At 42.9% G+C, this 19,361-nt stretch overlaps 1 protein-coding gene and 1 long non-coding RNA gene across 5 annotated transcripts; one reads left to right on the top strand and one right to left on the bottom strand.

Annotated features, from left to right (window-relative positions):
- Positions 1-301: 301 nt before the first annotated feature.
- Positions 302-19,361, bottom strand: LOC129165516 (zinc finger protein ZFP2-like). 4 transcript variants are annotated; one of them, XM_070547998.1, is made up of 4 exons: positions 19,086-19,224; positions 14,721-14,969; positions 14,351-14,513; positions 302-1,975 (listed from the first exon to the last, which is right to left on the bottom strand). In XM_070547998.1, the coding sequence occupies exons 3-4, from the start codon at positions 14,397-14,399 to the stop codon at positions 456-458; spliced, it is 1,569 nt and encodes a 522-aa protein (XP_070404099.1). In that variant the 5' UTR covers positions 14,400-14,513; positions 14,721-14,969; positions 19,086-19,224; the 3' UTR covers positions 302-455. The 4 variants fall into 4 exon arrangements, with proteins under 4 accessions (XP_070404099.1, XP_070404101.1, XP_054604778.2 ...); XM_070548000.1 differs by lacking the exons at positions 14,351-14,513; positions 14,721-14,969 and having other exon boundaries at positions 302-964; positions 1,301-1,975; positions 19,086-19,361; XM_054748803.2 differs by lacking the exons at positions 14,351-14,513; positions 14,721-14,969 and having other exon boundaries at positions 19,086-19,361.
- Positions 4,142-6,734, top strand: LOC139066109 (uncharacterized). Its single transcript, XR_011519079.1, has 3 exons — positions 4,142-4,247; positions 4,339-4,449; positions 4,562-6,734. It is a non-coding gene; the product is annotated as an uncharacterized lncRNA (long non-coding RNA).

Genomic DNA, 19,361 nt, shown 5'->3' with positions numbered 1-19,361 from the left:
ATTACAGCTGATATGTCCTTAATGTATACTAATGAAACCTTCACACAAATTACACTGCATTGTTACAAATGGGAGCAGCGAGACAGCCACATTGCTGTTAGTCAGTCAGAGGCAAGATGTTCCTACATCATGATTATTAATGAGTCAGACTCCAAATCCTGCCACTTTCCACTCACTCTTCTGACTAACCTTTACTTCTTGAAACAGGAGAGTGAGAGATTTTTCTACAGAAATTTTCTCACAAGGCATTCATTCATATTGTACCCCAAGAGATTTACTGTAAAATAAACTTTAAAAAATGTATAAAAAAACAAAACCTCGACTAAATTTTAATGTAGAAAAAGCTTTCATAAAAGCACACTTGTGAATAAAATCTCAAGTGTGAATTTTCATATAAGAAGTTGAAAGAAAATGTCTGGTTGAATCTCCTACAGAACAAACATGGAAAAGACATTTCACATGTGTTGAGTTCTCATGTGTTTAGTCAAAGCAACACGCTGTGTGAAACATTTACTACAACTTTTACATTGAAATGGCTTCTCACCTGTGTGAGTTCTCATGTGTGTAGTTAAGTGACTACTCTCACTAAAACATTTACCACAAGTTTTACATGGATATGGCTTCTCACCTGTGTGAGTTCTCATGTGTGTAGTCAAGGCACCACTGACACTAAAACATTTACCACAAGTTTTACATGGATATGGCTTCTCACCTGTGTGAGTTCTCATGTGTGTAGTCAAGTGACCACTGTCTCTAAAACATTTACCACAAGTTTTACATGGATATGGCTTCTCACCTGTGTGAGTTCTCATGTGTTTAGTCAAGGAAAAACTCTGAATAAAACATTTACCACAAGTTTTACATGGATATGGCTTCTCACCTGTGTGAGTTCTCATGTGTGTAGTCAAGTTACCACTGAGACTAAAACATTTACCACAAGTTTTACATGAATATGGCTTCTCACCTGTGTGAGTTCTCATGTGTGTAGTTAAGTGACTACTCTCACTAAAACATTTACCACAAGTTTTACATGGATATGGCTTCTCACCTGTGTGAGTTCTCATGTGTGTAGTCAAGGCACTACTCTCACTAAAACATTTACCACAAGTTTTACATGGATATGGCTTCTCACCTGTGTGAGTTCTCATGTGTGTAGTCAAGGCACTACTCTCACTAAAACATTTACCACAAGTTTTACATGGATATGGCTTCTCACCTGTGTGAGTTCTCATGTGTGTAGTCAAGCTACAACTGTCTCTAAAACATTTACCACAAGTTTTACATGAATATGGCTTCTCACCTGTGTGAGTTCTCATGTGTGTAGTCAAGTTACCACTGAGACTAAAACATTTACCACAAGTTTTACATGAATAGGACTTCTCACCTGTGTGAGTTCTCATGTGTGTAGTCAAGTTACCACTGAGACTAAAACATTTACCACAAGTTTTACATGAATATGGCTTCTCACCTGTGTGAGTTCTCATGTGAACATTTAAATACCACTTGTGACTGAAATAGTTTCCACAGAGCTCACACGAAAATGGCCTTTCACCTCTGTGAGCCCTCTTTTGCCTTTTAAGCTTTTGACCATTTACACTGTCTCTATGATGATTGGTTTTTTGACGTATTTTGTTACGTGTCAGTTCTTCATTGCCCTTTGATTCGGAGTTTTTTTTCCTGCATCCACCCTGATCTTGATTCTCAGCTTCTGTAGAACTCTGACACAAGGGTTGGGTCCTGTTTGGTTCTGGTTCATGGCAGTCTGTTTCTTCAGAAGAAGTCTCCATGAAGTTAACATTTTCCTGCTTCAGAAGGAACTGCCCTTCATGCTGTTGGCTACAGAGTTCCTGCTGGACTTTCTTGATCAGTGGAGGTTCTGGTTCCTCCTGGTCCAAACTGGAGGTCGACTGCTGGTTAAAGAGCTGCTGGTCAGTCAGAACCTTCTCTTTTTCCCAAACTTGATGCTGTGGAGGTTCTGGACAGGATAAAAGAAAATGTAGATTAATGTGATAAAAAATAAATCTCATTTTATTTTAATCTGTTCCAAATAAAGATGTTTGGAAAATAATGAGACCTCAGAATAGCTCTTACTTAAAGAAAATAAACATTGAACAACCACAAAGATCTGTTTATGGCCGCAGGCTAGGAATGCCCCATGGCCCCCAGCTGCATTCTGGTGGGACCAATCACAGCTCTCTATTGGGGTTTCAAACCCATAGAGCACTGTGATTGTTCCACAATGGTGCATCAATTACAGCGCTCTTTTGGCTTTGTGGGCCAATCAAGGTGCTCTATTGGTTTGGTGGGTGGGATGATGCGACGTAGGTAAACAAGATGGCTACAGCTTATTTGGAACGACTTTTACATCAATTTTGGACTATTTGAACTCGGGCTTTATTAGAATCAGGAGCAGATAGATGTGTTTAAGTCTTATTTTTAGAAAAAGTATGTACTTTTGCCTTCTTCAACAGTGGACTGCCTATTTGACTGACATGCGTTGCAGTGAGTATGTCCCATTGTTTACTGTCCAGTAGCATGCAGTGATCGTTTGAAAGACAAAGGTAGAAACAGCCCCATGACCGAGAGCCATCCCTGGAACGTTTCCTGACAGATATATTTATTTAGTCTGGCTTGCCAGGCTAAGGCATCACACTACTTCAGTTTGCTTTTACAGATCTTTCCTCATTCCAGAAAAACTGCACCAGATAATCTGTTTATCATTTATTTTCTATTTTACACTAAAAACCAACATGGAATGTTTTTTTCTGTTTTGGAAAAGGTGTTAATATTTTCAAATTTTGTCTTGGAAAACACATCTGAATATAATTTTAATATACTTCTTATAATATAATTCTTCCGGCACTCGTAGAACACAGACACATCTCCTCTCCTCTCCCTCATGTTTATCCTAAGGCTCTCGTCCTGTCTGTCAGAGTGCTTCTCTGCATTCCTCCTAAAATCTCAAGTTTGTTATTAAATCATGTATTTGGTTAGCTGATCGTTCAACGTGATTGACAAAAAAATTTATTACAATAAGAACAGACGGAGGGACTTGAGTCAGAAAAGGGTAGAATGCCTTCTCCGGGTCAGGGATGAGATCCTGCCCCAAGTGGAGGAGTTTAAGTATCTCGGGGTCTTGTTCACGAGTGAGAGAAAGCTGGAGCATGGGATCGATAAGTGGATTGGTGCTGCATCTGCAGTGATGTGGACGTTGTACTAGGGATGCACCGATCAATTTTTTACTGACATCCGATTCCAATACCTGGATTTAGATATCTGCCGATACCGATATTATTCTGATACTAGAGGTCTGTTTGCTTTAAAATCATTATTATTATCATTATGGTTGATTTTATGAGGCTATAATAAACTCTTCTCTACAATCATGTATTTGTACTTGAGAAAGCTCTATGGGTAGGAGCCCAATAGCACCATGTCTCAAAAGGTAACTTAAGATAAGTATGAGGTCACAAAATGTCCATCCTGAAAAATAAATATGCAACTGTAATGTTTCAAATGCATATTTATTAAATTTCAAGATAGGGTTACACGATACTAGTGCAATATACACAATCAAAGAAACAACCCTGTCATATAAACTGAACAGCCCAGAGTCCAATCACCACTAGACAGTAACACAGTTTTTAAGTGTCACACATGAAATAAAAGGGTAAACTTCCATACTACCAATCCAAATAAAATACAGAGGGCTGCTTCATCCGATCACCAGAAATTAAGTTCACTGACCCTTGTAGCATCAAGAAAGTAAGGTTTTCAAATATTTGAAATAAATAAATAAAATAACACTATCAAAAAACAATGTGTATCTGATAAAGATAAATTCAGTAAAACCTTGTTCGTGTAGATGCAACTAAATAAGGTTTCCAAATAAACATTTTGAAAATAAAGAAAAAAGTGCAATAAGTGCACTGTAAACATCCTACACAAACACTATCAGCTTTGTAAAATTTTCTGCTCAATTTGAAACTTGCTATAAAAGCAAGAGTTACAGAGGGGTCTAATTGCTGATTAAATGTTAAAACGGTTTGCCTTACTAAAACACACTATCCAATCATGTTCAGCTTTCGTTCATCTCCTCACCCTTCTAATGCGCTGTTTATTTTTCTTTTGTCCTCTTTTACAGACTTATCCCCAACAATAGTTACAGGTCCCACGACGTTTATGAAATTTCCAAGGCATGTTTCACGGGACGTACCATACCCTCCCTCCTTTCACAGCAACCAGAGGTAGGTGTGTGTGGCGCTGTATCGCACCGTCAGACTGGAGGCGCATGCGTGTGTATATTTTTGCCATTTGTATCATCATTGTGTTTTACAGGGGAGCCTAAATGCTCCCATACATGCGACCTAAACGATGCAGGAAGTTTTTCAAGCTCCTCTCCTCCTCCGCCCTGACCACCACTGTGCGTTTCTCCTTTGCATGGAACAGGTAGTGCCTCCACCCTCCACACGGCCGATCTGCAAACTGTGTGGGTGTCAAATTGTAGAGAGAGATCTGAAAGGATCGCCGATTAATGATGATCCATTGGTTGCACCCCTAGGGCGCGGCCATGATGTATCCCAAATGCGTGAACACAGGGGGAGGTGAACATCGGTATAAATGACAAACAAAACTTGGGCGCCACCCGGGTGGTAAGTCCTCAATTATTTACTGCACAATGAGAAATTTTACTGCCAATGGTGCTCAGGCGGTTTAAGTTTCCACACCTGCATTTTTGCAACCAATGGTTAAAAAAGATTTGTCATTTTTTTCATACTTACTGTTGCTGGCTCTTGTTTTCCGATTGGGTAATATCACTACGAGGTAGGTAAAAGTATGTATGATTTGTGCCGATACCGTATCGGATTGATATTGGTATCTGTCAATACTGAAGGATGCAATATCAGTATCGTATCGGAAGTGAAATTAGTTGTATCGGGACATCCCTAGGTACCAGTAAATATTTCTTGTTACTACTACTTTAATGATACTTGATTTTTGATGGCGGTAACTCAACAATACTTTGGTTGAAATTGAATTGGTATGAGGCTGAAACGACAGAGTACTGTCCAACAGAACACCAAGGCTCTTAACCTGATCCACACAGGAAACAGTGGCATTCTCAAAGACTAAAGAGAAGCTGCCAGCCTTCCCCAGAGCAGATTTCATACCCATGAGAAGCACCTCAGTTTTCTTAGGGTTAAGTCATAGGAAGTTCTTGGAAAACCATGACCTGAGTTCTGCCAGACATTCAGTGAGAGCTACTGGAGGAAGAAGAGTAGACGGAGAGGTGGAAACATAAAGATGAGTAACATCAGCATAACAATGAAATTGGAGCTTGAAATTCCTAAAAATAGCCCAGAGGAGAAGCAGATAAACTATAAAAAGAAGAGGGCCAAGTACTGAACCTTGAGAAACCCCTGAAGCGACACCAGATGGAGAGGAAGCAAAAGTCTTCATTTGAATGATGCAAGTCCTGTCAGAGAAATAAGAGTAGATGCCAACCTAGCCAACAGAGTGGAGTGAGAGACTGTATCTAAAGCAGCACTAAAATCCAAAAGAACCAGAATGGAAATTACTCCATAATCAGCTGCCATTAGCAAATTGTTAGGGTTATTTTGATGAGGACAGTTTCTGTACTGTGATGAGGACGGAAACCTGACTGAAACTGTTCGAATAGATTATTGCGAGTTAAATGTGAATGGAGCTGTGAAACTAGTTTTCTCCAGGATTGTTGAAAGAAAAGGGGGACTAGAAATGGGACTAAAACTATTTAGGTCATCTGGATCAGCCCCAGGTTTTATTTAGGTCATGAGTAAATCATGAATAAAACATTTGATAGTGTAGAAGAAACATCTTTTACATTATCTGATTTAGTAAGTATCTATAGAAGATAATAAAATGCTTTCAGGTCACCATCACCAAAACGAAAATATTTTTCTTCCTTTGACTGGAGGCCTTCATAAACCTGCCTCCTTTCGGTAGTCTGTTTATTGTTAAGTACACCGACACAAGGTCAAAAGATAAAACCCAACTTATCAAAAAAAGTCTAATTCATGATAACCTTTTACCCTGTTAAGCTAGGCATACACTGCGACTTTTCCACTTTTTTAAATCAATTTTCCCCTTGTGCGAGAACCTATAAGATCAGGGCGAATTTTGCGCTGAGCGTTGTGTAGTACACAGGGGGTAACGATACGCGATTAACACCACGTGACCAGCTACACATCAGCAACCATGAGTTCGCATGGATTTTTGGCGTGTTTGATATTTTGCTCATCTGTTGTAAGCAGGGTCCGAAATTAAATTTTTTACTCACCGGCCAAGTTGGCCGGTAGATGATGAAAATCTACCGGCCAAGCATATCTTTTACCGGCCAAAATTCTAAATGATTTAGATCTACCTAAAGCATGTTATTCTATATTATGTTGATTCCAAACAGTGACAAAATAATTAAAACATCAATGAATAAGAAAAACAACTCTGCTGTCATTTTTACTACTTATTTATTTAAGAGATGTTTTTATGAACTCTTTCATTGAAATCTAGTCAGATTCCTTGTTTTCTCTGTCCATGAAATCTGGCCTCCTGCTTCTGACACCGTCTTTGTGCCAAAGCATTACAGCCTCATTTGGGTCATAGTCCTTGATCTTTGGAGAACACAGCTGCACCATGAGAATATCTGAAAGTGTGCAGTGTTTCCCCTAGGAATTTTTCCAGCTGTGGTGGTGTTGGCGGGGGGGGGGGGGGGGGGGGGGGGGGTTATGACACGTCTCACCTTTATGTTAATATTGTTTTATTTGATGCACTCCACTTTGAACTGCACCAATCCAGCAACTGCTGCATTGTAATAACTAGTATTAAAGGTGAATACACCAGTATTTGCACAATAATAATTTCTGTTTTAAACTCTCAGTGACACACTTTGCAGGGTGGATTTGGCATTTAATTTTTCTTGGCGTCTGGAAAAACATCTTCTTTTGCCCCCTTTATTTTGGTCCAAGATCATTACTGGGCTGGCCCTAATAAAAACTTTCTACACCCCTGCTTAATAGACTTAATGAAGTATTTTTAAGCCAGTATAAAAATGACTGAAACACAAATTTACATATTTGGCATTATTGACCAATATTTTTGATTTGATTTATTTGTTAAGAACATCAAGATGCATTACAGTGAACATTATAATAAGCTGGGCGGACACTGTGCGACTTTTTCACTCGTAACACAGCTTCAGCTCAAACTGTATGACTTAAGCGCAGGGCAGATCTCACAAGTCATGTGCTCACTGTACGTCTGGTAGCAACATGTCGGACCTAAAAATATGCTAAAAATAGCAGTTTTTACACAACACGTCAGACTTTTTTGTTTGTCTTGTTTTGCCTGTTGTCCTTCAGGAGTGCTGCAGGAGGACGCACAGGGATTTATGGGGGTTGGATGAGGAAACGAAATAAAGAAAGTAAATCTGTGTTTTGTGATCAGTTTAATTTGACATGAACACGACAAACACGCTTTCTTGACAATCTTTGTGAGTAAAAAAAACATGTAGAAATAAAAACGAACAACGTGTGTTATTAGGGAAATAGCGGGCGAGCGGAGTTGATGCAGGATTGCGAATGCGCCGTGAGCGGTTCTGATACTTTTTGGGTCGCAGCTGCTCGCTGCGCCGCTTCAACCCTCATGAGGAACGAGATAAATATTAAACACTCCAGAAGTCCGTGCGAGCTCACGATTGCTGATCGGTAGCTGGTCACGTGGTGTTAATCGCCTCTCGTAACCCCCTGTACACTACACGACGCTCAACGCTAAACTCGCCCCGATCTTGTGGATTCTCGCACGACTGGAAAATCGGCTCAAAAAAGTGAAAAAGTCGCACAGTGCACGCCCGGCTTACTGTCTGTGTGTGTGCGTTGATCCCTGGGCCGAGCTGACTGAGCTCCCAGCTGCAGTTTGGCGTGTAGGGAGGGGCGGGCGCTCTATCTGACTGGCCAATCACAGAGCTTGAAGACAGTCAGTTACCCAATGAGAATTTCATTCAGCACGATTACAGATATTTCCGAGTTTTACACTCGTTTCTTGCTCGTATTCGTCAAAAATGCTTCATCCGTACACTCATAGCTGTAACCACCCTGCCGTGCCTCCTCCTCCTTGCTACCTGCCGGCTGTGATCACACGCAACAACACAGTAGTTCCTGCTGCTTCTTTGGGAAACGGCTCAAAAAAAAAAAAAAAAAAAACATCAATAAAACTTGGGATGTTGTAGGCGTGGCGGTGGGATTTCAGCCGTGGCGGCCCGCCACGGCTACGCCTATGTAAGGAAAACCCTGAGTGTGTCAGGGTTATCACGGTAACTGGTGTAGCAGTAAACCCCGGTAAAAAAGTTGACAATAATAATAACCGCCTTGTTTTCAAAAAAGAAAAAAATTATCTCGGTGGATTACCGTGGCTGCGGCGTAGGCGCGGTGACCCTTACCAGCCACCGTATCACTTGCTGAAGAAGTGGGTTGCACATGCGCACTTAAGCACTCGGGACATTTATTATCCCTCAAAGAAGTAAGTATGGACATTTTTTGGATATTTGAAGAATGCCGAGGGACAGTTGATAGAAGACGGCTATACTTTTTGCAGCACACGCAGAAAAAGTGTCTGTGAAAGGCAGCAACGCTACGTGGCCATCATAATGTAGCCATTGTCTCACGACTCCGCCATCTCCAGTTCGCCACTTTTCACAAAATCTTCTGGTTGCCACTGGTCCTGGTGGTTTTTCTTCCAGTCCGACGAGTTTTCTTTTGGAAGGCTGGCTGACTCCGGTTAAAAACCGCCACATTTCACCGCTAGTTTTAACATGAAGCTAACTGCTAACTTGATAAACTGATTGAATGGGATAGGTGGAAATGACGTTGGATGCGGCGTTCACGTTTCGCGTACGTTTGTGTACGTTGGATGCAGGCGGGAGGAGTATCAGAAATCCATGGAAGATGACTGATAAACATAACTAATTTGGTGCAAACATTTACTCACCAGGTGGCAGGTGGAGCTCAAAAAATTACTCGCCAAATGGAGCAATTTGCTCGCATTTGGCGAGTGGTGAGTGTTAATTTCGGACCCTGGTTGTAAGGATATTGCATTGTTGAAGTGGCGCTGTGAGCGGCTAAGACCCAAAAAGTACCCGTAACGCTCACAGCTCATGGACAAACATGTATCAGCATGGCTCGCCAGCTATTTCCCTAGTAACTCATTAACTGCCATTGATGACTAAAGTCTTAATTTTAAATCCATCCATTCACGGCCAATGACAACTTAAGTCATCATTTGCATTTTTTTACTGTGTGGGCATCGGAACGAGCCCCCGCACCGTGAGAACAAACATCTCAGCTCTAAAGCCGATCTTCATCTGCATAAGTCACACGTCACGTGACCAGGAAGCAGAAAATCCATGTGTTAGGAGATCGTTTTGGGCCGTTGCTGTAAAAAACGTAAGGCGCGAACCGGAAAAGCTTCTGCCGATCACAATTTGTCAACGGATTATGAAAGAACGGATAACGCTTGAAACGTGCAAATTCTTCCTGATGTAAGAGGTGAATCTACTCTTTCTTTTGGTAGTTCTGGCGTTGAGATCATCCTAGCGTGCAACGTTCTGTGACTCTTAAAAAAAAACAGTAAAAACGTTGAGAAACGCTGGCAGCGAAGGGCTTTACCGATCAGGAAAAGGCTGGCAGTGAATGAGTTAACACACGTTGGTCGTTCTTATTTATACACTTATTTAACGCACACAATGACAAGGATTGTCAACAACGTGTGTTTGCCATGTTTATGTCAACTTAAACTGATCACAATAAATTGATTTACTTTTTTCTTTCGTCTTTCTCATCCAACCACATAAATCCCTGTGTGTACTTCTACAGTACTCCCGAAGGACAACAGACATCAATAACAACACAAAAAGTATGGCGTGTTGTGTAAAAACTGCTATTTTCAGCATATTTTTGGGTTCGACGTGTTGCTACCAGCCGTACAGTGTGAGCAGTCGAGTCGCATCAGAGAACTGGGTTGTACAGTGTGAGCTCATAACTCATAAGATTTGCTCTGCGAGGAAGTCATACAGTTTGAGCTGAAGCTGAGTACAAAGCTGTGGGAAGTAGGGGTGCTGAGGGTGCTGCAGCACCCCCTTGTGGATGACATATTATATGCATGTTGGTATTCTATAAGGAAAAGTATTTTATTAAGTATTTTATAAGTACTGCAGCAATTTCCTAACACACACGAAAACACACCAGACTCCATTTTTTGTTTCCAGCATTTGAACAGATTTGCATCTCCTCCCCCTGTGCGGGAGCGCAGCTTACTGATGCGCTCCAGCTTCGGCGCAGCGCACGCTCCTGTCCCCACAGATGAGCTTGTCCCAGCACACTGCAGCAAAAACCCGTCACTACACACCTTATGCACTTTTTTCAGATATGCATTACCTTTTCACTTTTCTCTCATGTTTAACCGTCCCACTGTCCTAATGGGTGTGACCCCGTGAGGAAAGTTGACCATTGCGCAGGGTTGATGGTTTATCCCATAGGGTTCATGTGGTAGGGGTGAGGAGTGGGCACCACCTCACCCCTACCACGTGGGTCTTAGGGATGGATTTGAAAATATGAAATAAAACAACAAAATGATGGGCCTGAAATGCCAGACTCTTGTTATAAAAGGCTCCATAATATGTATTATACTGGTGTTGTCTAGTTCCCCTTTTCCCATCTGATATTTATAGTTAGATATTTTATAAAAAGAACTGCCTGAACAAGTTATTTAACAATCATTTGTGAACTTGTTCTTTTTTTTGGTGAACGTAAACCAAACTCTCACTTATTTTTCCTGATGAATAACAGGGGTGGACATTAACTTCAAAACCAACCGGCCAGCAGGGCCGGTAACTCTGAATATTTACCGGCCCTGCCAAGAATCTACCGGCCCCACTGGTCAGCTGCCAAAACGAGTCAAAATAACAACTGAACCGTTTTAAATGTAATAAACCTTTATTTTGTACACATTCACAAACATAATAACGTATTCAAGTTTGAATTTGTTTGTTCCCTCAACAAAACACGATTTTGTCGTCGCATACTTCCGGCATACAACGCAGTACATCACCAACTCCGCTTTGCTGTACTCGAGCCATCGGCTGTGTTCGAGATGAGCAAGTTCTGCGCAGATTAGACCAGCGGTGATCAGCGAGCGGTGCATGCCGGTTAGATTTGTGTCCGAATTGACGCCGACTTGCTCTGACGTCATGCATACGTAGGCAACGATAACCACGTGAGATCAAGGTGGCCGCAGATTTTGGAGCAAGGCGCTGCAGTTGCTCTCCCTCGGCTGCAAAACCTAGAGGATGATGGGAAACGCCTGGCTCTCACCTGATCTAAGATCTGATTGGTTCATATTTTGATCCAAACATCCGGTGGTAGAACATGAAATGTTAGTTGTTCACATGTATTCTGTAAATCATGTTACGTTGATGATGACAACAATATAGGCCATAAAGAGAAATGTGTTTTGTTTTCTTTTGTCACGTTTCTTCTTTTGGCACACTGAAGCTACACCTGATAACCTTTACTTATTATTACAGTCATGTTTTCATATAGAATACATGATATTCACAAGCACGTGAGGATGTGTTTCAGCTGCTAACAGGCACCACAATTAAAATGGAACAATGCAGGAAAATCCAAGAGATTCAACTGGCAGAAACAACTGGTTCACACCATAGGTTCTCTCACTCACTCACGCACGCACGCACGCACGCACACACACACACACACACACACACACACACACACACACACACACACACACACACACACACACACACACACACACGTAGAGGAAATGGAGGACAAGTTAAAAGAAAAACTACAGCTGAGCCGAGGCGCGCCTCGAATGGGGCGCGTCTGATCTGGACTGTGGAGCGGCGAGCAGCTGCCGGATTCCGTGAGCGATTCGCTTCGGGCGCTTCCGCGGCCGGTGTGTCCCCGGCGTTAAACGCCGGCTTTCAGCCACTCCCCCCGCTGCTTCCGCCTTCTCTCGCCTGTTTTCCAGGCGAGGCGCTGCTCAACCGAACATGGCCATTCTCTGCGCCTCCCGTCTTCTTTAAACCGCCAAGAATCATTCCACCTACACACGCGCTTCTCTGCTTCATACCGTTTTGAACTGTCTCACTTCTCCTCACCAGTTTTAAAGCGTTTTGCCGGAGATTTCATCAAGAAATCCCATCCCTGTGGTGGCGCGATCTTCCTGCGTGCTTGTGTGTTTCTAGCGTGGTTCCACTTCGTCTTTAATAGTGAACTTATAGTTCACGTGACTATAACTAGAATGTGCAGTACGTGCACGAATCGTACAAGTGCAGTACGTGGCTAGAGGCGCGCAGGTTCATGCGCGCGAAACGAAAACGGCAACGGCGGCTTCCTACAGGGCGGGGCCATGATGCAGGTGAAAGCCGGTGTGTAAATGACAAATAAGGTTTGGGCGCCACCCGGGCGGTAAGTCGTCAAGTATTTACCGCCAGACGAGAAAATTTAGCGCCATTGGCGCTCGGGCGCTTTAAAGGTCCACCCCTGAATAATAAAGTGAGCTCTCATTCTGGTGTGTGAACGGGTTTATGAACGGCACTCTACAACAGTTTGAGAGCTCCAGATCTCCACGGAGCTAGTGGAACTTTCTAGTGGCCTGCCACAACATGACTGATTAACATAAACTTTAGGGCTGCCACAAACGATTTATTTGTAAGTCGACTAATGGCAAGTTTTGTTGACGATTAGTCGACTAATCGTGTGTCATGCATTTAAGTACTGCAGCAATTTCCTAATGTTCGGATTTCTCTCACATATGGCAATAAAACATTCTAATTCTGAAGTTTAGCTTATTGCACTCACTACGATGCTCTATATACCCATGATTAGCTTCTAGTTTGAAGTTACGTGCAATCTAAAAATAAAGACAAGTTTATTGCTTATCAAACAACTTTTAATTAACTTTGTTGTTGTAACATGTTAATACAAGTGCTACAATGTCAAATGGGTGTAAGCAACTAAAACTAAAACTAAAAAATGACTTGTGCTCACAAACTGAAATTTATCCTGCTAAAATAGTCACACAAGGTTCTGGTTTACAGTCAGGAAAGATAGCATTTTAACATGTTTAACATGAGAGCAGATGTTCCCAGCTGCAGAGAAGATCCGCTCAGATGGGGTGGAAGTGGCAGGGATGCACAGAAAAGATTTAGCCAGCTTAGAAAGTGTGGAGAAACAGCCTTCATTTTCACTCCACCATTTGAGAGGATCATCTCTCTCAGAAATTGCAGCTTCTCAAAGATACACCTTTACTTCCCCTCTCACTATCTGGACCCTTCTGTCCTGGGCATCTTCCTCCTCCTGCTCACTCTCATCATCACTTTCTGTATCGGACTGAAGGAGAGCATCCAGAGCAGACTTCTCAACTACACCTGAATCATCAGCCCTCTGCAGTTGTGTAAGCTCACCTGTTCCAGCTTTTGCTTCTTCTTTGACAGCAAGCACTTCAATGGTCCCTTGCACTCTGATGACATCTTCAGGAGCCAAAAATGTTAGCTTTTTGTATCTGGGGTCCAAGGCAGCTGCAAGAACAACCATGTTTTCTTTCCCTTCAAAAACTGTACAGATGTTTCCCCATCTCTGCTTTATCCCTTTTTCTGCATCTGCACTGGAAGATTTCCCTGAGCTTGTCTGAAATTGGCTGTGGTTTACAGACCGTGTCAGACCTTCGATGACCTGTGGAAGACCTGAAATGGTTGTGTACTGTTGACCACTAAGGTAAACAGAAGCGGTCTCAAAAGGCACCAACCCTTTCTTGAGTTCATCAAGCACTTCTCTGGCTTCAAGTCGATGTACTGCTTCCCTCTTGGTTTCACCTCAGGATCTGAAAGAGTGGCAGCGAGAGGCCATCGCTGTTTGAGGAGTCTGTCTATCATGTGGAATGTACTGTTCCATCTTGTGCTGACATCTTGGATCAGTGAATATTTTTTTCACATTCATTTGCTCCCGTTTCATCTTCAGCTTTGTACTTGCCAGCTCTACTTTGTTGAAGTGCTCCACTAGCTGCCTAGCAGCACATAATGCTCTGCTGATGCAGGTTTCTTTGAGAGCAGTGTTCATTAGGAGCTGGAGTGTGTGTTCAGCACAGCGGATAGAGGCCCAGGCATGTTTCTCTTCAAGCGGTCTCATTGCTGCTACCACATTAGACCCACTCTCATGAACTACTGCTTTAATTTAAACAGGCACGATTTCTAACTTAGCTAAAACCTCTTCAATCCAAGTCATTATATTTGTACCAGTGTGCCTCTCCTCTAGAGACATGGTGGAAAGGTTGAAGCTTTTCATGTTCCAATCGTTGCTCAGAAAATGGCAGGACACACCAAGGTACGCCTCTGTAGCACAGCTGGTTCACACGTCAGCAGTCAGGGAACCATTCACAGCTCTGAGGGCCTGCATTACCTTAAAGATAAAACATTAAAGTTAGTTCAGATGCCAAATTTATAAATGTTTTTTCAAATAAAGCATGTTAAGATATAACACAGAGAAAAATATATACTATGCTTTAACTAATATTAGTTTCTTATCATAAAATGCATCAAAATCTACTATTATTTTTATGTGTCCAGAGACAGAGACAAAGACACACACACACACACACACACACACCTTCTGGAAGGTCGTCTTGTATTTCTCCTCCATCATGGTGGTGAAATGTGATCGGCCTGGTAGACAGTTTTCATAGTATTCTGGGTTGAACTTCTTGATCACATCTTTAAAACCTTGATCCCTGACCATGGACAGGGGTCTCATGTCCGTTACCAGCATGTTCAAAATGGACGTTGGCTTGTTGAGGTGTGCACGTGGTTGGCATTGTAAGAAACTCGTCCATTGTAGAAGAAGAGCGATTTTTTAGCACTGTAACGTAGCGAGATAAAATAAATCCTTATCGTTTGTAACATTAGAGCAAATATGTGACATTCAAACATGTTCTAAACATAATAAAATACAGTTGTTCCTAGACCTATGATAGTGTCACCTTACAGAGTTTGAACTCTACTTGCTTCTCATTTGTTTTCGTAAAATGCTCCCAAACCTTTGAGCTCCGTTGCCGACTCGTCATGATGTGTTATTTCTCCGGTCGTTGTGATTTGAATGCTGAGCTGGATTGCTAATATCGCGCATGGGCGCACTGACCTAAATGTTTTCCATGTCTCTGCTTCGGCACATCTGATTTACGTTGGCTCCTCAGGAGGACATCACATGCTGCAGATGCCTGTTAATCGCTTATTCCTTTAAGTCAGGTGTGTGGCAGCAGTTAAAAAGGCAACATGGAAAACAAACATGCAGGACAGTGTGCCCTGAGGACAGCAGGGTTGGGAAACACCGGACTAGATAAAGCCACCACCTATGATTTTCACATATTACTCATTGAAGATGAGATTTGTTATGCACACAGGTCTCTACACATTTCCATGTACTACTGATCCAATAGGAATGTACCATGCCAGCAAATGGGGAGGGCCAAACTGAGAATAAAAACTAATAGAGATTCAGCCTTTTTGACCATCGACATATAAATATTGGACAGTGGGTTTCCATAGGCTCCAATAACACGTTTTTGAAGAAAAATGGGAGGTGGCCACCACCGCCATTTTGACCGTGTCACAGGTTCCGCCAAGCCCAGACAATTCCACAAAAAGGGAGAGAGGTGGAGCTGAGGGTGGGGCTGTAAGGCTGGGATCAACTGACAACACCCAGTCGAACTAGCTACAAGCTAACCTGAAGCTAACGCGGAGGTGGGAGCTAAGCTAACAGAAGTAGCAACCTAGCTACAACCGGAGTTAACTGTGCACAACACCAGAGCTTCTGAGCCAGAGATACGTCGGGCTGACCGCTGGGTAAAACTGCCACAAGCCGGCAGCCGCACGGCAGACAAGCGCCGCTGCGATCTGAGATGCGCAGAGCTGCCGCTGGGGAGAACCGGGTGGAAAGGTTTCCATCCCAGAGCTCCACAAGTCGGCAGCCCGCGCAGCAGACAGAAGCCGCGATCAGACAGAGATGCGCCGAGCTGCGGGGAGGGGAGAACCGGGTGGAAAACAGAGGTCTCCCGAGAGCTACACAAGCCGATAGTCGGAACCCAGCTCCAACCAACATGTTATATTTCAACCCATTTTCTAAAGTGCAGCATTATGTTAAATGCACTGGGTTTTACCCTATCACATTTAAATTTCATGGTTAAACAGTACATGTTAAAATCTAAGCTCAGCTTGGCAGTGACCTAAAATACATAAATATAATATTACTTACCGGGGGTCGCATAGTCTTGTTTGAACCAGTTTTTTTCAATGTTTTTTATACCAATTTAAATCCAACCCACTGAAAAATAATCATTTATGGATGCGTAGCTGTACACAAAAACTACCAGACACAAGAACAGTTTCTTTCCTTCAGCCATTTTTCTCCTGAATCTATAGATTATTTTACCATCCATTTATTGTAGTTTTTAATACTTATTCAGTATGCTTATGGATATGTGTGTGTGTGTGTGTGGGGGGGGGGGGGGGGGATGTATATATGTATTAGGGCCTGCACGACCTTATTTTTTTTAAAGTCGACAGTCAAGTAATGAAAGTCGAGTCGACTTCGACTAGTCGTTGATGACGTCATACGCCGGAAGCCGGGGGGGGGGGGGGGGGGTCGGTCGGTAGGTTCGCTGGAGTTTTTGACAATTAAAATTGCGCCCACATTTTCTAAGTTAACACATCTCTTTTAATAACTGTAGTTTCTGCATCCTACTTCAGTCTTCTCCCCCCTCCCCCTGCTTCAGTCCTCTCCCCCCTCCCCCTGCGCAGCAGCCGCAAACTCACTAATGCGCCTGCAGCCTTTCCTGCTGCTCTAAACATTAAAATAATTATTTCATTTTCTGTTCCTCACTTCTGATTACCTTCAATGGTGTCTGTTTGTTGCAACCACCAGGTACAAAAACTAACTTGTTTTTATGTGACTATTTTTCTGTCCTGCCTGTTTATTATCTTCCTGCATCTCCTCTCAATCCTAAAGAAAAACCGCTACCTGCGTTCATATATATTCACCTTATGAGTTACCTTTGAACTGCAGTTCTAAAAAGATCTACCGATCGCAAAAACAGCGGAGTGCCGCTGCTCGCCGGCCGACTACAACGGGACCGTTTTTGCTGCGGAGTTCGTGCCGGAGCGGAGCGGAGTGAAGATAGTGGAATCTTGGGGGTGTGTCACCGGAGGACAACAGGTGAAGAGCCTCGCTCCGCAGCAGCGAAATGCATCAGGCACAAATAACAGACAGAAAACATGAAAGGAAATGAGCCGACATGAACGATCGCGTGTTTAATTTATTTTTGAGGTGGTGACACCTGATTAGGCGGTGCTCAGGACGCAATGTCTGGAGCGCACGTCAACGATCAGAGCTTTGCATGTGTAACCGGGTCACCTTAGTTCCCGGAAGTTATTCTGGTTATACCTGTCATGCCGCTGACAGGGGATCCAGGTGTGTAATCAGAGGGCTGCTATAATTAGGGCAGCTGGGGTCTAGCTGCAAACGCTGAATGCTTCGCTTTGGGTGCAGACGTGCGTGCGGCTAAGTGGTGAGTGACCTGGCTTTGCTTCAGTTTAGTTAACGGTTATATTTTTAATTGGTTCCTCTTTACGAAGGGTGAGCAGGACTGAGGGGTGAACAGCCGGAATTTTCATTGGCAAGCGGTCGGCCGATGAGGTACTGGTTTATAACATTCACAGCATTTTTATGGTTCGTTAGAATAGGACTAACAATGCGTGTTTCGTTCACAGACCTTAGCCTGCTACTGTTTTTCCAGTTCATTTTATTAAATCTTTTCTAGTTCTTTTAGTAAACCGTTTACCGGTTTTATCTTGTTATTAATCGTTTTCTCCAGAGGGGGAAGGAAGTAAACTTGTTTGAGTCGGGTGGTTAGCGTTAAGCACAGTGCTGTCTCTGGGAGGCTAGTTTCTTTTAGCGTATCCGCTGTAGGGGTTTGTCGGGGGTTTTACTCACTTCTGGGTGACGTGTGTATGAGCTTTAGTTAAAGGGAGCACTGAGTGTTTGTCTTTATATTATTGTCTCTTGTCTCGGGTCCCTACAGCGGCTTTGTGCTTTTAAATAGTTAGATGGCGTTGCGTGTGTAGTCCCAGGGCCAGCATTGTCGTCGCTCCTCCCTCCCGTGTTTTAGAGTTTTTAGTCTACTTTTTATCCCGACCTGGGTTGTCTTTAATAAATCTCCTGTGTTGTATCCTATAAATAAAAATTGTTAAACTTGTGAATAAGCCTCTGCTGTTTTCATCAAGGGTTATTATCACCTACGGTTTTAGGATCTTAAGCATCCAACCCTCTAGGTCACACATGCACAAACTGGTTAAGATTAGGATGGGGGTGAGAGAAGGTTAAATTGCAAGAGGGAAAAGGTCACAGTTTGGTTAAATGTCCGTTTTACCGCCGGTGTCAGTACCGCACAGCGCGTTGCCTCCGCCTCGATCCAGACGCGGAGGGGCTCATCACCTGCTGTCTTTTCCGAGGACTGCATCTTGTCAGTCATTATCACGTGACAGCGACTAGTTGATGACAGGCATAAAAAGTCACTACAGAGCCGTGAAGTCGACTAGTCGACTAGTTCATACAACCCCTAATATGTATATATGTGTCTGTGTAAACGAACATGTGTGTGGGTATACATGTTCTTATGTGTTTTTAGGTATTTTTACTCTCATTTATTGTGGTTGTTGTATGTTTTAGAGAGCGAACATCTACCGAAGACAAATTCCTTGTAAATGTACTTTTACTTTGCCAATAAATTTGAAATCTGAATCTGAACAAAGTACTCTTCCTCCCCTGGGACTAAAACATTAATAGCATAAAGTCCGTTAGCTGGAGATGATCTACACAAGAAAGCAGCTTTCTACACGCCTTAAATAATAACAGGACACGGCCCCGGGCTAAATTATTGTCCCAGTCCGTCTCTGCACGAGTCCCGCTGGTGTTTCTTACCTGCTCCGTGTGAGCTGCTCCGTGGTTCCGAGCTCATATCCGACAGTCTACGCTGACCACCAAGCCCTTCCTCGAACTGGGCCAAGGCTTCTTCAACCTTTTTGATGATTTTTCTAGCAGTAGCTACTTGCTTGCTGACAAACTCCATCAGAGACTCTCCTGAATCCATGTTTAACCCAGAGACTCAAATGTTCACCTCACACAACAAACAACTACAAGCTAACTTTGCTAACGCTCCTTTACTTCTTCTTCTTCTTCCTGGTGGTGGTGGTCAGC

This window comes from Nothobranchius furzeri, chromosome 2, assembly GCF_043380555.1.
Source record: "Nothobranchius furzeri strain GRZ-AD chromosome 2, NfurGRZ-RIMD1, whole genome shotgun sequence".
Classification (NCBI taxonomy): domain Eukaryota; kingdom Metazoa; phylum Chordata; class Actinopteri; order Cyprinodontiformes; family Nothobranchiidae; genus Nothobranchius; species Nothobranchius furzeri.
Note: the sequence above shows the minus strand (reverse complement) of the source record. Positions and strands in the feature narration are given on the sequence as shown.

Coding starts and splice junctions, on each gene's coding strand:
- LOC129165516 (XM_054748803.2), bottom strand. CDS start 19,254: ATGGATTCAGGAGAGTCTCTGATGGAGTTTGTCAGCAAGCAAGTAGCT. Junction 1,976..19,085: donor GAGCAGCTCACACGGAGCAG/GTAAGAAACACC, acceptor TATCCTGTCCAG/AACCTCCACAGCATCAAGTT.